General features: G+C 43.5%; 1 protein-coding gene across 1 annotated transcript; it reads right to left on the bottom strand.

The window, feature by feature from the left end:
* Positions 1 to 204: 204 nt before the first annotated feature.
* gabrr3a (gamma-aminobutyric acid type A receptor subunit rho3a) lies at positions 205 to 10880 on the bottom strand (the record flags this gene model as incomplete). Its single annotated transcript, XM_083634513.1, has 9 exons — positions 205 to 519; positions 632 to 825; positions 2275 to 2427; positions 3802 to 3939; positions 6838 to 6920; positions 7452 to 7675; positions 7759 to 7826; positions 9388 to 9500; positions 10738 to 10880. The coding sequence occupies 9 exons, from the start codon at positions 10878 to 10880 to the stop codon at positions 205 to 207; spliced, it is 1431 nt and encodes a 476-aa protein (XP_083490639.1).
* Positions 10881 to 14640: the final 3760 nt, after the last annotated feature.

Below are 14640 nucleotides of genomic sequence, written 5' to 3' on the forward strand. Positions count from 1 at the left end.
AGTCTAGACAGACATGGATGTAGACTGCTCACTTGTTGGCGGAGGCATGTTGGCTTGACACACTCCTTCAACAGCATGTTTATTTTCCAAGAGGTTTTTACAATAATTATACAATTAAATGTTTTGTGGCTAATCTATCCATTAAATAAGACTCTGTTTTGTCACACTGCATATGGCAAAACAGCAGGGAGTTGTGCGTATGTCCTATGCATACATGGTCCAGTAAATGATGTTGAACAGCAGGTAGGCGATGGGGAATATGACTCTGGAGTAGGAGTCGATCATGTAGCTGTTGCTCATGATGAAGCTGAGGTTTTGTCTTAACGGGTGCTTGCGGCGCAGCCGGGTGCCCTCTGTGGGCGGGGACTCCAGGGAGTCAGCGGTTGAGTTCTGAGACTGGGTGGTCCTCTCCATGTTGGGGGTGCTGGAGACCTCAGGCAAAGATGCCAGGTCGATTTCGTTGTCATGGAAACACCCGTCGAAGGCCATCGCCTGGGTGGCGTTGAAGGAGGCGGGGACCTGTAGTGACAGGAGCAAGCACAAGAGGTTATATTTTGAATCCACCGAGCTGCAGATGGTAGGCAATTACTTTAGAGACATTACAGGGTGAGAATGGCTAAACGTGAATGACCTTTGCCCGCTTGAGCTTCTTCATCTCCTCCACAGTGGTGAAATAGTTGACAGCGGCGTACTCGATGACAGACAGGAAGACAAAGAGGAAGCTAGCCCACAGGTAGATGTCCACAGCTTTGACATAAGACACCTGTGGCATAGAGGCTGATACACCAGTGATGATGGTGGACATTGTCAGAACCGTGGTGATGCCTGGATACAGAGACAAGCAGGATGGCACATGGATGTTACACATGTTGCTTCCCAAATAGTGTTCATTGATTGGACAATGATGGGCTATTGAGACCAGTCATTTTAGAGGTCTATCCTGTTTATCATTAACCATGTACATTACTATAACATTCAAACAACTTTTTGTTTGTGAGAAATCAACACCAGCCTCCTGTTAGCAATGTTAGGGCATGAAAATGAATACAACTGCTTTCAAAATCCTATTCAAGTGCTTTGAGCAAGTTCCTCTGTTATGTATTATTACTATTACTAAGTATTGCTTCTTGCATAAGCTTGCAAGTGATTTTAAGAGGTGTGCTTTCATATCACATGGACTTGTGCTAGCATTGCTAACAAATAGCCTAGTAAGAGGACAATGTTTGTCAGGTGTAGTGTAAAAAGGCACATTATAAGAGGGGCCTTGATTAGTGATTAATAGGGTGGGCTTATACAATCACTGAACCTTCCCTTTAAGAAACAGCTAACATTAGATTAGAAACAACTTGTCACAGACTCCACCTGTCCACCAGATTCCCTCAGACTTTCCTCCCTTCTGTGCTCCTTCCCTCCACACACCTGCCCTGCACCATCCCTTGTTAGCCCTGGCCTGCTCTCTGGCTTCCCCATGTTTCTCCTCACTCACTCACTGTCCCTCGTTGAAATTGTTACTTCAGTATTTATGTCTCAGCTACCTTCCTTTGTTCGCTGGTTTGTTCTGTCAGGGCTCAACGAGGACCCAAGCGCAGAACGACGAAGCAGGAGACACGCTTCAGAATTAAACAAAAGGCTTTACTCAGTAGTCTTCAGTAGGCAAGTACAGTAGGAAATAGAAAATGTCTCAGCAGCAGGCAAGGACATCAAACATAGACTACAGTAGACTAGAGTAACAGGGTAGACTAGGGTAGTTGAGACATAACTAGTGAAGTAACAAATGAACTAAAACAAGAGACAGCGAGAAACCGGGAGAAGTGATTGGCTGGGGAAGCCAGAGAGCAGGGCAGGGCACTGATTGGCTGGGGAAGCCAGAGAGCAGGGCAGGGCACTGATAGGCTGGGGAAGCCAGAGAGCAGGGCAGGGCACTGATTGGCTGGGGAAGCCAGAGAGCAGGGCAGGGCACTGATTGGCTGGGGAAGCCAGAGAGCAGGGCAGGGCATTGATTGGCTGGGGAAGCCAGAGAGCAGGGCAGGGCACTGATTGGCTGGGGAAGCCAGAGAGCAGGGCAGGGCACTGATTGGCTGGGGAAGCCAGAGAGCAGGGCAGGGCATCTGCTCATCCGGTAAAAAAGCGGAAACGGCAGTTGCAGATCCGGCGGATGTGGAACTTTTCTGTGCTCCAAAAAAACAATTGTGCTCTGAAGGCTTTAGGTTTCCAGATATTCTTTGAACTTCTCATCTCACTTGGGCCTTAGTAAATGTAACCATAGGAGCGTACCCAGAGAGACGCGGGCAGGCACGGCCCTCCTGTCTATCCAGAAGGACACCCAGGACAGCATCACCATCAGCATGGTGGGAAAATAGGTCTGAAGCATGAAGAAGAAAATGTGCCTCCTGAGAATGAAGTTTATGTAGAGCCGATTGTACCAACCTGAAGGAGATGAAGAGGCAAGACACCATGAGCGGAGTGTCACTCTGGGCAGTACATCCTGTGAATCTAAAGAATACGCTGTGGGCCAGTGGAAGAGCACTCCAATGAGAAAGTATGAATTACATGAGGCAGATACTGTGTATGTCTAGAGCTGAAGTTACACAACACCCTCACAGAGAGGATGCCTCTTCAGGAGATGATTCCCCACAGAGAAGGAAATCTCCTCTGCCTTCTTTCCCTATCGCTCTTCTCAGACTGGAAATAGGAGCATGCAGCAGGCAAGGTGAGCTTAGCGGTCATACATGTCTGAAAGACTTGCATATAATAATTAAGTAAAAAAAAAGCACACAATAGATTGTAAATAAAAGATTGAAAAAGAAAAAATATAAAGATGATCCTTAAAAGATCTAAAATTTAGCTTGATTTTTTATTTTATTTTATCTAGTAATAATGGATTGATTCTCTCTCCCTCTTCTCTCTCCCTCCTTATAATTAATTAACAACGCCCTAAATGATTCCCCCCTATATTTGACAACTGGCAAAGTGTAAGAGTAGAGTAGATTGCAAGATATAATAGATTTGAAAAGGGGGCTAGATTAATCAATCACATAAATATATAGTAGAGATGGGCAGAAGCCAGAATCTGGCTGCTCTATTTGCATATTGCACTCCATATCTCACACAAACACAACAGATCTTATTTAATCAGAGCTTTAGCCCTCTGCAAAATATTAATAAGGGGAAAGGTCAGAATGTTTAGACTTATATATGACAATTGGGTCATTGCAGTAAAGTCTATCCTTTCAATTAATTTTCAGACCAAGATTTCACAGCTACAGTGGTATTCACACACCATACTGCCTGTAACCATTCTCCCTGCCTGTGCACATCACTATCAGTCTGCACAGTGAGTTGGTGTAGATAAATTCTGTAAATTGACTTGATTGGGCTCCAAAAAGGGAGGTATATTTTTGCACAGCAGAGGTGAATACATGAATCCAACAATAAACTAATCATCATAATGCTGGATTATGAGGGGAAAGTATCGAAATTGGCTTTATTCCCCCCAGCCATACTGTATGTATTATGTATTCTTACAGTATGTGGAAACTATGGTATTAGACAGGTGTCTTGCTAGCTGAAAGATGATTAGTACTGAACTTGCACTGTTTGGGTCAAAATGTTTTCTGTGGATTCTAGCAGGCCAGTGTAGGAAACGGTATATAGGTATAAAAATGCCAAACTTTCCCTTTTAGAAAGGCAATATTGTTTCATTGTGATGTCAGGAGCTCTCTGGTTGTTCCCAAACCTGGGGGCACAGCACAGGGAGCTCCAACACATCAACACATGGCTGACAGCAGGGAGGCAACATACCAGTGCTGCTGTAGAAGGCAAGCCCAAAGGAAGGGTGGAATTCTTCAATAAAAAACTGAGAGAGCACGATCTCGTCAGTCCTTAATGAATCGTTCCCATTTTTCCAGTAGAGCATGAGGTCGTTCTCATTGTATGCATCTTCAAGAGAGAAGAAGAGGGGAGTGGAGGGGTTGCAAGAGGGGCAGCAGTGACACCTTCACTCGTTGCCTCTCTTAGAAGAATCATGGATGTTCTCCTCAGAGGAGAGCAGAGAGCACACAGAAATGGGACTCCCAACTCTCCTCTAAGGTCAGGATCCGTGCTTAATTATTATTATTATCTCCGCCAGGAGATCATGTTTTCGGCTGCGTCTGTCTGTGCGTGCGTGTGTTCCGTGTGTTCTCTGTCTGTGTTCCTCCTCTCCTCTAGCTTGGCCTTGCGTATCTCGAGAACCGTAGGTCGGATCGACTTCAAACTTTAGGAGTGTGCTAACTTTGGGAGTGTGCTAAGGAGTATGTGACGGAGTGTAGTGAACTGTTTTCATGCAATTCGGCATAGCGCCACCTACTGGAAATTTATTTTTTTATCTCAACAACTTATCTCAATATCTCAACAACTTATCTCAATATCTCGAGAACCGTTCATCGGATCGACTTCAAACTTTGGGAGTGTGCTAAGGAGTACGTGACGGCGTGTAGTGACCCATTTTCGTGCAATTTGGCAGAGCACCACTTGCTGGAATTTTTTCCAGGAATACAACTTATCTCAAACAACCGTTCGTCCCATCCACTTCAAATTTGGGGAGTGCGCTGATGGGAACTCCACACAGTGCATTGCCCAATTTTGTGCATTTCTGCACAGCGCCACCTACTGGCAACCCAAAAAGTGGTTTATCTTGAGAACCGCTCGTCCGATCAACTTCAAACTCGGGGAGTGCGCTTAGGGGGAACCAATGGAGTGCAAGGAGCTGAATTCCAGGCAATTCCACATAGCGCCACCTACTGGCAATTTATTTTTTTGATCTCAACAACTTATCTCAACAACCGTTCGTCCCATCGACTTCAAATTTGGGGAGTGCGCTGATGGGAACTCCACACAGTGCAGAGCCCAATTTCGTGCAATTTGGCACAGCGCCACCTACTGGCAACAAAAAAATAAATCTTGCAATTCGGCATAACACCATCTACTGGCAACAAAAAATGCTTATCTCAACAACCGTTCGTCCGATTGACTTCAAACATGGGGATTGTGCTGCTGGGGACTTGACGTAGTGCAGTGCTGAATTTCTTGCAATTTGACAGCGCCACCTACTGTCAACACAAAAAGCAGTTTATCTTGAGAAACATTCGTCCGATTGACTTCAAACTTGGGGAGTGCGCTGCTCGGACCCAGATGCACCCTTCTACGCGTAACCGCATCCCCTAATCAAAAAAACTAAACCACAATTATTCTAACACAAACGCACAATAAATACTGGCAACACAAACAGTGGTTTATCTTGAGAACGTTCATCCAATTGACTTCAAACTTGGGGAGTGTGCTGCTGGGGACTCAGCATAGTGCAGTACTGAATTTCTTGCAATTTGACAGCGCCACCTACTGTCAACACAAAAAGCAGTTTATCTTGAGAAACATTCGTCGATTGACTTAAAACTTGGGGAGTGCGCTGCTCAGACCCAGATGCACCCTTCTACGCGTAACCTCATCCCCTAATCAAAAAAACTAAAGCACAATTATTCTAACACAAATGCACAATAAAAAACTTGACAAAAACACAAATATGTGTTACAACACATACAATCATAATAAATACATCACCAAAACACTAAAATAAAAGCAGACAATAACAATATATGATTTACAATAGCATCTCAGTATGACAACACTCACTACCACATTGCATTCAGAAGATGTCTCATCACACACATGGTCTATGGATCAGCTTGGGGGAAAACACGGTCCTGGCGGAGATCTGCACTCCACCGAGTGCACTTTTCTAGTTATGTTTGTGTGTGTGTGTGTGTGTGTGTGTGTGTGTGTGTGTGTGTGTGTGTGTGTGTGTGTGTGTGTGTGTGTGTGTGTGTGTGTGTGAGAGAGAGAGAGAGAGAGAGAGAGAGAGAGAGAGAGAGAGAGAGAGAGAGAAAGAAAGAAAGAAAGAAAGAAAGAAAGAAAGAAAGAAAGAAAGAAAGAGAGTAACATATGAGATCATGCATATCGTTATCCTTTATACTATACTATATCTGGCTAGTACTATATCTCTTAAGTACCTGTGATCCAGTCCAGACAGGCAAAACTGCATTAAGTAACATAGTCTGCAAGGAAGGTAATCCAGACTGGACTCTAAAATCAGTTTGTGTCTGGTCAAATTCAACCAATTTGAAGTTTACTGACTGTCACGAGCTGAACCGAATGATTTTTTTATTAATCCCTAGTAAATCCTGCATTAGAAAGACAGACATAATGGACAGAGACTGACCTTATTGAGGATTATGTGTGTGTGTGTGTGTGTGTGTGTGTGTGTGTGTGTGTGTGTGTGTGTGTGTGTGTGTGTGTGTGTGTGTGTGTGTGTGTGTGTGTGTGTGTGTGTGTTTCAGTGCTTGTTATAGCAGAGATGCAATGCGTAAAAGATATCCAATTGTAGGGTTAGGGTTAGGGTTAGTGATGGTAGTTTGGCTGCTGTAATTTATCAAAAAAAATTTTTTTATCTTAAATACTCTAAATCTCAAAGAGAGGAAACTGAGTTAACAGTACTTGTTTTTTGGTTTGGTTCTTTCAGCAAGCATCACACAAGCATGGGAAGGATTTAAAATAGTGCTTTTGTTCGTCGAGGTTTGTCCTTGAACATACCTTCACACCTCTGATCAATTGGTCTCTACTTGAGAGGTGAGGAAATTCAGATGATAGATTTGTCACCCATGCACAATATACCTTCTTTATACATGTTTAAATGGGTGTTAGTTGCAATGTAAACAAATCTACATTACAAAAATGGTATTGGATATTATAAAACATTCATAGGCAGCACTGTAGGCCTACTAATTGTTGTTTGATACTCACAGCTCTCTAGCTCCAGAGAGCAATTCTGTGTGTCCAGAGGGAAACTACTGAAGTCCATTGAACAAAGAGCAGTCACAGTGATCCTAAAACACAAAGAGCAGTCACAGTGATCCTAAAACACAGCGTACAGTTCAAGAAACCTCATAGGGTTAGGGTTAGGGTGAAAGAGCAATCACAGTGATCATAAAACACAGCGTACAGTTCAAGAAACCTCATAGAAAATAAACATTAGTTAATGTAACAGAAAACATTGGGTGTGCCCTTGGACATTTTCACAACATTTGACCAATCCGGCCCCCAAGGTCCTCAAAGAAAAACAAAACGACCCCCAAAAACTCAATAAAAGGCAGAATTATGTTAATACATCTCATCTGCTACAGCCATTGGATTTGTATCACTATTGTATCGGGAGATTAACAAGAAATTACCAATCACAACGGGAGAGAGGGTTAAAAATAGGGAGACTCCCGCGGAAAAAAAGAGTGTTGGCAGGTATGATGTCCAATGTGTGGCCCTTCACTTACTTGATGTACAGTAGGTCAGTGTGGCCCTTCACTTACTTGATGTAAGTCAGTATGGCCCTCTATGCTATAGAGGATATTGCCTTCTTTTACCTGACACTATAGAGGATATTGCCATCAGGATAAACCCTCAGCATGATGTTCTCCATGGTCGTGTCGTGAATAAAGGAGCGCTTGGAGTGGGCAAAGAAGACGTCCGGAACCCAAATCTTCTTCACCAAACGGGCGTCGAAGGTGCGGCTCTTGTTGCTGCTGGAGGGGAAGGCCAGGCGATCATCCTGCCAGTAATGTCTCAGGTACAAAGTCATGGTGAAGTCCTACAAAAACACAGAGCTCAAGCCCAATGGAGAAAAGGAGCCACTGTATATTGGTATATTAGAAGAAATGTGGAGGCACATACCATGTTTACTTCAGATATACTGTCAATACTCTCCACCTGGACGTCTATGCCCACAGGAATGGCTGACCCTACAAAAGGTCAAACATTGCAATGGGTCAAGGTCAGGACAATCTCATCCTGCATGAATAATCTGCCAAAGATTACATGTTTGTAAATCCTCACTGCTGAGCTATAAGTGAAAGACAAGGCAAAGATCAAGTGTCTTGAGTGAAAACAATGACCCTGATGTCATGCTGGCTCGCATGCATCAGTTTAGCGTCATGTTGATATCATGTTTTATCACTTTCTCATAAACACACAAATGCAACATGATCGTTCACACACAACCCCTCCTGTCGGCACTAATCCTGTTAACGGCTTCCCATCCTCATCCTTCTAAAGTTGTATTTGCAACTTTTACATTTCTAAATGAGATTCATCAAAAGTATAAAGAATACATGCTTGGCTTGGCTGCTATATTTAGAATATCCAAACTGAATGTTAAATTATGTGAGAAATTAAATTATGCAAGTTCAGCGTTATATAGATAAACTCGGTAACTAACGCTTTAGAATACAGCCCACACCCTACTACAGGGTAAGTACAGGGTAACAAAATCTGAACTTACAGGGTAAGTGCAGGGTAACAAAACTTGAATTTATTGAATAAGGGGATAAAGGGGGACTTATAAAGAACTTATACCGTACCGATTTTTTTAAACTACTGGGAACCTATTCTGTTATTATACCATAGCTATTTTTTTAACTACTGGGTACCTATTCTGTTATTATACCATAGCTATTTTTGTAACTACTGGTTACCTATTCTGTTGTATGACCTATGAGAAATAATCATTTCAATTTAATTTCAATTTAGGAGAACTTATACTGTAGTTATTCCATAACTATTGGCTACCTACAGGGTAACTACAGAGTAACTACTACAGGGTAACTACCGGGTAGCTATTCTGTTGTTACAGGGTACGTATGACCTATGAGAAATAATAATTTAAATTGAATTTCAATTTAGGATAACTCATACTGGTTACCCTGTATGATAGGTCCTGTCCCCAGAATTAGCCTGGAGGCTTTCTGTTTGTTTTTTTAACTCTGTTAAAACACTCCAAACCCTGTATGGAGTGCGCTGCCCAAGACACGTGCATAGACATTGCGCCACCTACTGGCAACACAAAAAGCGGTTTATCTCGAAAACCGTTCATCTGATCGACTTCAAACTTGGGAAGTGCGCTGCTGGGGACCTGACAGAGAGCAATTCCATGCATAGTCATAGCGCCACCTACTGGCAACAAATAAATTGTTTATCTCCATAAGTTCGATCAATTTCAAACTTGGCGGGTGCTCCGCTGAAGACCTAAGAAAGTGCAGTGTCAAATTTTGTGCAATTCAACCAATCAGAACATGACACGTTTAACATATCTCGAGAACCAGAATCGGGGGGGGGGGGGGGGGGGGTGCACTGCTGCGGACCCGACAGAGTGCAGTGCCAAATTTCAGCATGAGTTTGTGAGTTTGGCCCCACCCAAAAAATAATCTCTAGAATCTACACCCTAGAAATGAACGCACAAAGTGTGCTCATTTCTAATTCTTTTGTAAGGCATTCCAGCCAAATGGATTAGGATATTGACCTTACCTCCAAAGCCCGGCCGCATTGCAAAATCATGGTCGTCAATACGAAGCAGCTGCTCAGATTTAATTAGCAGGGACTTGGTGCTGTCCAGCTTTTTCACCTTAAGGTCCACCCGTCTAGGAAGCCAAAGAGACACAAATCAGCACATCAGCTGTTTACAAAAAAGCTCTTTCCTTGGCTCTCTAGCACTCACACACACACACACACACACACACTCACACACACACACACACACACACACACACACACACACACACACACACACACACACACACACACACACACACACACACACACACACACACACACACACACACACACACACACACACACACACACACACACACCTGAAGCACAACTAACATCTGGTATTGGGAGTTAGTGATGATTACTTGAAATTTAGCAGTCTGATTAACACCAAAAGCTGACAGTCTGTCTGCTGCACTGATTTTCACAAACAGACTCACAACTGGGCCAGAGATGTTTTATGACCTCACTGCTATCATGGATAATAGGACAGACCAACAATAATTTTCTATGTTGCCATTTAAGACAACATCACTATTTCAGGTCCACTTCCGCACTGACGCACTTGCACAAATTCATCATACAGGCACTTTTTCAATGCACTGATTGCACGTCCAATAGCACCTTATATTTTACTATGTTTTAGATTATTCTGGTACTGTGTATACTGTATATTGCTTGTATTGTTTTTATCTCTGTTGTACGTCGCTTTGGATAAAAGCGTCTGCCAAGTGAAATTAAGTAAAGTAAAGTAAAGTAATATCTCATGAGTTGAGTTTTCCACTCAGAGGCCTACTTGACCTCCACTGCCTTCTCAGAAATCCTCATATAATGACTGATGTCAAGTCAAAGGTCAAAATGAGTTATCTTATTGTTGTACAGAACCCAGATTTCATTCAACAACAATCTATATGGAATTCTGAGCAATAAATCCATCAAACCTATCGCATCTGTCTGAGTAGTATCAGTGTCTGCCCAAAACAAACCATTTTCCAACTCATTTTTAATTGTAAATAATTCTGAGAACCATAACCTCATACTCACTCCCCCTGATCAATTGAAGCCATCTACACTCACCAGATCAGCACTGCTATGATCTGTTATATGCATCACCTGTCACCACATGATCCCTGCCTTTACCAAGATCCACCAAGACAATTCATGGAAAGCATAAAGGCTAAGCATGCAGCCATGGTTTAACAACATCCTAAAGCAGCAAACTATTAACTGTTATTAAACAGAACAACGCATCCAACAAAGCCAGCAGAAACAAAGCCAGCTGTCACAAAGCAAATGTAAGCAGCAGAATCAAGTTGTTTGGCTCACCCTCCATGTTTCTGTTTGCTGTTCTCTTCAGGATAAACATCCTTGTGTCTCCTCTTGTTTGGGAAGTGGTTGGTGTTGAGCTGGGTGACAGGCAACAGCCAGGCCAAGCACATCAGTCTGAGGGCCAGGAGGGCCACATTCATGGTTGGGCTGGGGCCGGAGAGAAGGGAGGAACCACCAAGGTCCTCCCACTGCGTCAGGTTCTCGCCCAGGGAATGCTGCAGCTGTCCCTGCCGTCTACGCCCACGTCCATGTCCCAGCAGCACTCATTCTTCCCCGCCACGCACACGCCCGGCAGCTCCTGTGTGATCCAACCCTGCCATCTCCTATAACATGGTGTACATCAGTCCAGATATCCCCTGCTTAGCTCCGACACACAGGCATTCCCCTGGCTGTCACTGTGCCATCCCACCGCTCATGTCTCCTGGAAAAAACATGTCGCCCAACATGGCTCCCTGCTGTCTCCTCCCTCTGATTTAAAACCAAATATCAATTTATTCCTATGATGACAAAGGAATGCCATTAATTCCTCCCTAATCTTCTTATCTGCGGTTGGTGAAATCTTTCAGTAACCTACAAACTGGAGGCAGGAGAGGGCGGGGTTGGGATAATACAACCAGCGGTTTCATCATCATTCTGAACAGATAAAAATAAAAAGGCCGTAGCCTACTTTATCAAAGTGTACATTGCAGGATTTAACCCTTGAACTGCACTGTGATGGTGGGAGGAATCAAATTATCCCACTGGAGAGGACACAGATGTAAACATATGTTTGGTCTACATCAGCAAATGTTGCACTTATGACTCCCATGCAGATTTTTTTTTCCAGTCAGTTGATCTGTCTCTTAAACAGAGACTCCAAACTGTAACACGTTATTTGAAGATTCAAGCTTCAACATTCACTTTAATAGCCAATTAGCCATAGTAAGTAATTAGATTACAAACAAGGAATTGGACTTAGTAAGCATGGTTAATGCAACACAGCGGTCACATCAATAGTAGAAGAGAGAGCATTACAGAAAACAATCTCAACTTATAAAGTACAAAGTCAAGTCCTTTTAAGTGACATATAATGGGGGTGTAGGATAGTGTCTGTGGGATAATGTCCATGGGGGGACAGCAGCCTGGCTTATTATTGAACACTGGAAGCGAAATTACTCCACACAGTGTTGACTGGGGAGTCACCCAGGGTGATGGAGGGAGGTTGGGCTGCGTTCTTCCTGTAGTCCACAACCATCTCACTGTCTTTTGAGGTTGTTTTGACTGCACCAAGTTCTTAGGTGGACGATCTCCTGCCTGTACGCAGACTCGTCACCATTAGAGATGAGCCCGATGAAGGTTTGAAAACAATTTCAGTCCCTTGTTTTTTAAACATGGACAAAACAATATAAATGTTTGAGAGAGTTTGAAAAACGAATTTTTCTAGTTTTGAATCCTTTGAATTTTGAACACAAAAGTGAAAAGGTGTCATACAACACATTTTCAGATTTGTATGTTCTCATGTTTAGGAGCTAGAAATGTGTATAAAAACCATGAAGTCATCGGCATACAGTCTACATGTGCAGTACACATCAGTATGCATTAACATAATTCAAAGGCAGATGTGTTTATATGCTAATGCCCTATGTGCATCCATGTGAGAACAATAAATTGAACCATAGGACGTCTTCAATGAATCAATACATTTTAATATAGTGTATTATATGGAGGAGGGAATGAAAACTTGGAGCAGACAAGGAGAAACTCTGGAGAATCAACTAGAGCTTTGGGTCCATTGTAGTGGCACGGTCCCTTTAATCTGGAATTAAAGTTGAGGGCAGAGATGAGTCATGCCATTTTAAAGATGGTAGGTAGGTAGGTAGGTAGGTAGGTAGGTAGATACTTTATTGATCCCGAAGGAAATTCATGTACCAGCAGCTCACATACAGTCAATAAAAACACACAGTAGACAAATTAGAATTCACGCACATGGAGCTTGTTCCCTCACTGTGGGACTGTGTGATCCCACAGTCTGTGAATGACAGGCGGCCATTCTCCATGACATAGAGAAGTGGTTCCCAACCTTAAGGTTTTTTTTTTACACCACACACAATTTAATTCTACCGAAGAGGATTAGGGTCACTTGATTTTTTTTCTTGATTTTTTTTTAGTTCTGAGTTTAAAGTGATAATCTCTTGCAGGTGAGATCCAGTGTTGCATTATGTGACATTACTAATGTCACATAATGTCACTATATACTGCAAAGGCTTCTATCAATGAACCATAGCCTGAATCAACATTGTGAGTGACTCTTATTTTTATTTTATTTAGATGAAAATCTTTGAGATTATCTATTTGGCAATGTGGACTCTGTCTGTTTCTTTCAAGAATTTTGGCCGGCCACAGCTATGCCGTTTTATGTGCGATCGGGCTGAAACTTTCAGGAAGTGTAAAGAACATCCGTGCGGGTGACCTGACGGAGCTTGATTTTTTAATTAGGGCAGATTAATTGCCGCGACGCGCAGTGGTCATCAGTGATGTCATAAGAGCAAGTGAGCCCGCACGGGCGAGCTGCAGGGCGGGCGAGGGACCCCGCACAGCGGCCGAGCTGCAGGGCGGGCGAGGCCACACAGCGGCCGAGCTGCAGGGCGGGCGAGGCCACACAGCGGCCAAGCTGCAGGGCGGGCGAGGCCACACAGCGGCCGAGCTGCATTATGCAAGCTGCAGGGCCAGCTCGGCGAGCTGCAGGGCGGGCGAGCCCTTAACTTTAAATCAGGATTCTGAGAATAAAGTCAGAATTCTGAGATTAATGTCAGAATTCTGCAGGGGAAAAAGAGAGTAATGTGGATGTAATGAGAAGAAAAGTTTCCTTTCCAAGTTACAGCACATAACCAGATGTGTGTGTGGTTACATGGAAAGGGATCAGATGGCTGCAGTATGCCTTTGTTGGTCAGTCTAATCAGGAATGTGTATTCCAGCAAAACCGTTGTGCTGCTCCTTGCAGCTCTTCCTTTTACTTGTCCTTCTGACATCAGGTCAGAGCCTGTTACTCTGAAAGCATATGCAGAGAAAACACCATCCTCAGACAGAACCCAGCACAAAGGAAGACATCACATCAGAGCCACTAAATCTGTGAATGGGTAACAGACTTCCTGACAGACAGAGGGCAGTTAGCGCCCCTGCAACTTTACCCAACCCCATCTACCTGATCCCCTCACTATCTTCAGTGATGAGTCCATCTACTAACTACGCATCAGAAATAGGGGTACAGTACAGATCAATTTTTGTCCCCAGAGGTGCACTTGCCATGCACCCTCAAAGGTATGCTATTAGACCTAACTGAATTATTTAGCATTTAAAGGTGCATGGTACTTACGTACCGTACATATGTATCTGTGTCTCTGTTTCATTTTCCTCGTACACCGTCGGCCTGACAGCATTCATATTTGTCACAGGTGCCGGCACGGCTCACTGAGCAGATGGTGACGGGGCCGGATTTTTGATCACCCCCTCCCATTTGGCTACTGATGGAGCACACCTGATTGGAGTTGGAATCAGCCAGAGAAGTGGACTATGAAAGCCCTCTGAGAGGAGAGGCTGTATGCCAACTCTGTGAGCGAGGCCTGACTAATGGTCAGTGATATATTTTGTTGTACACTACAATACGCTGCACGGGTAACCTCTGACTCTGTCGCTTCCCTGGCCCAATATTGTTAATGGCGATGGTGCAAACCATGCAAAGATATATTATAATGCATAATATTGTAGTGTACGTGTTGGGGGTAGGTGAGCGGTGGGAGCTTCCCAGCATGCTTTGAGACTGGGGCAATGTGTTTATGGACATGCGTTTAAGTTAAATTGTGTTATAAATAATCACAGATGTTACTTTGTACAAGGTCATTAAAGGAGAATTCCGTTTTTTTA

The sequence above is a fragment of the Poromitra crassiceps genome (assembly GCF_964638095.1).
Source record: "Poromitra crassiceps genome assembly, chromosome: 1".
Classification (NCBI taxonomy): domain Eukaryota; kingdom Metazoa; phylum Chordata; class Actinopteri; order Beryciformes; family Melamphaidae; genus Poromitra; species Poromitra crassiceps.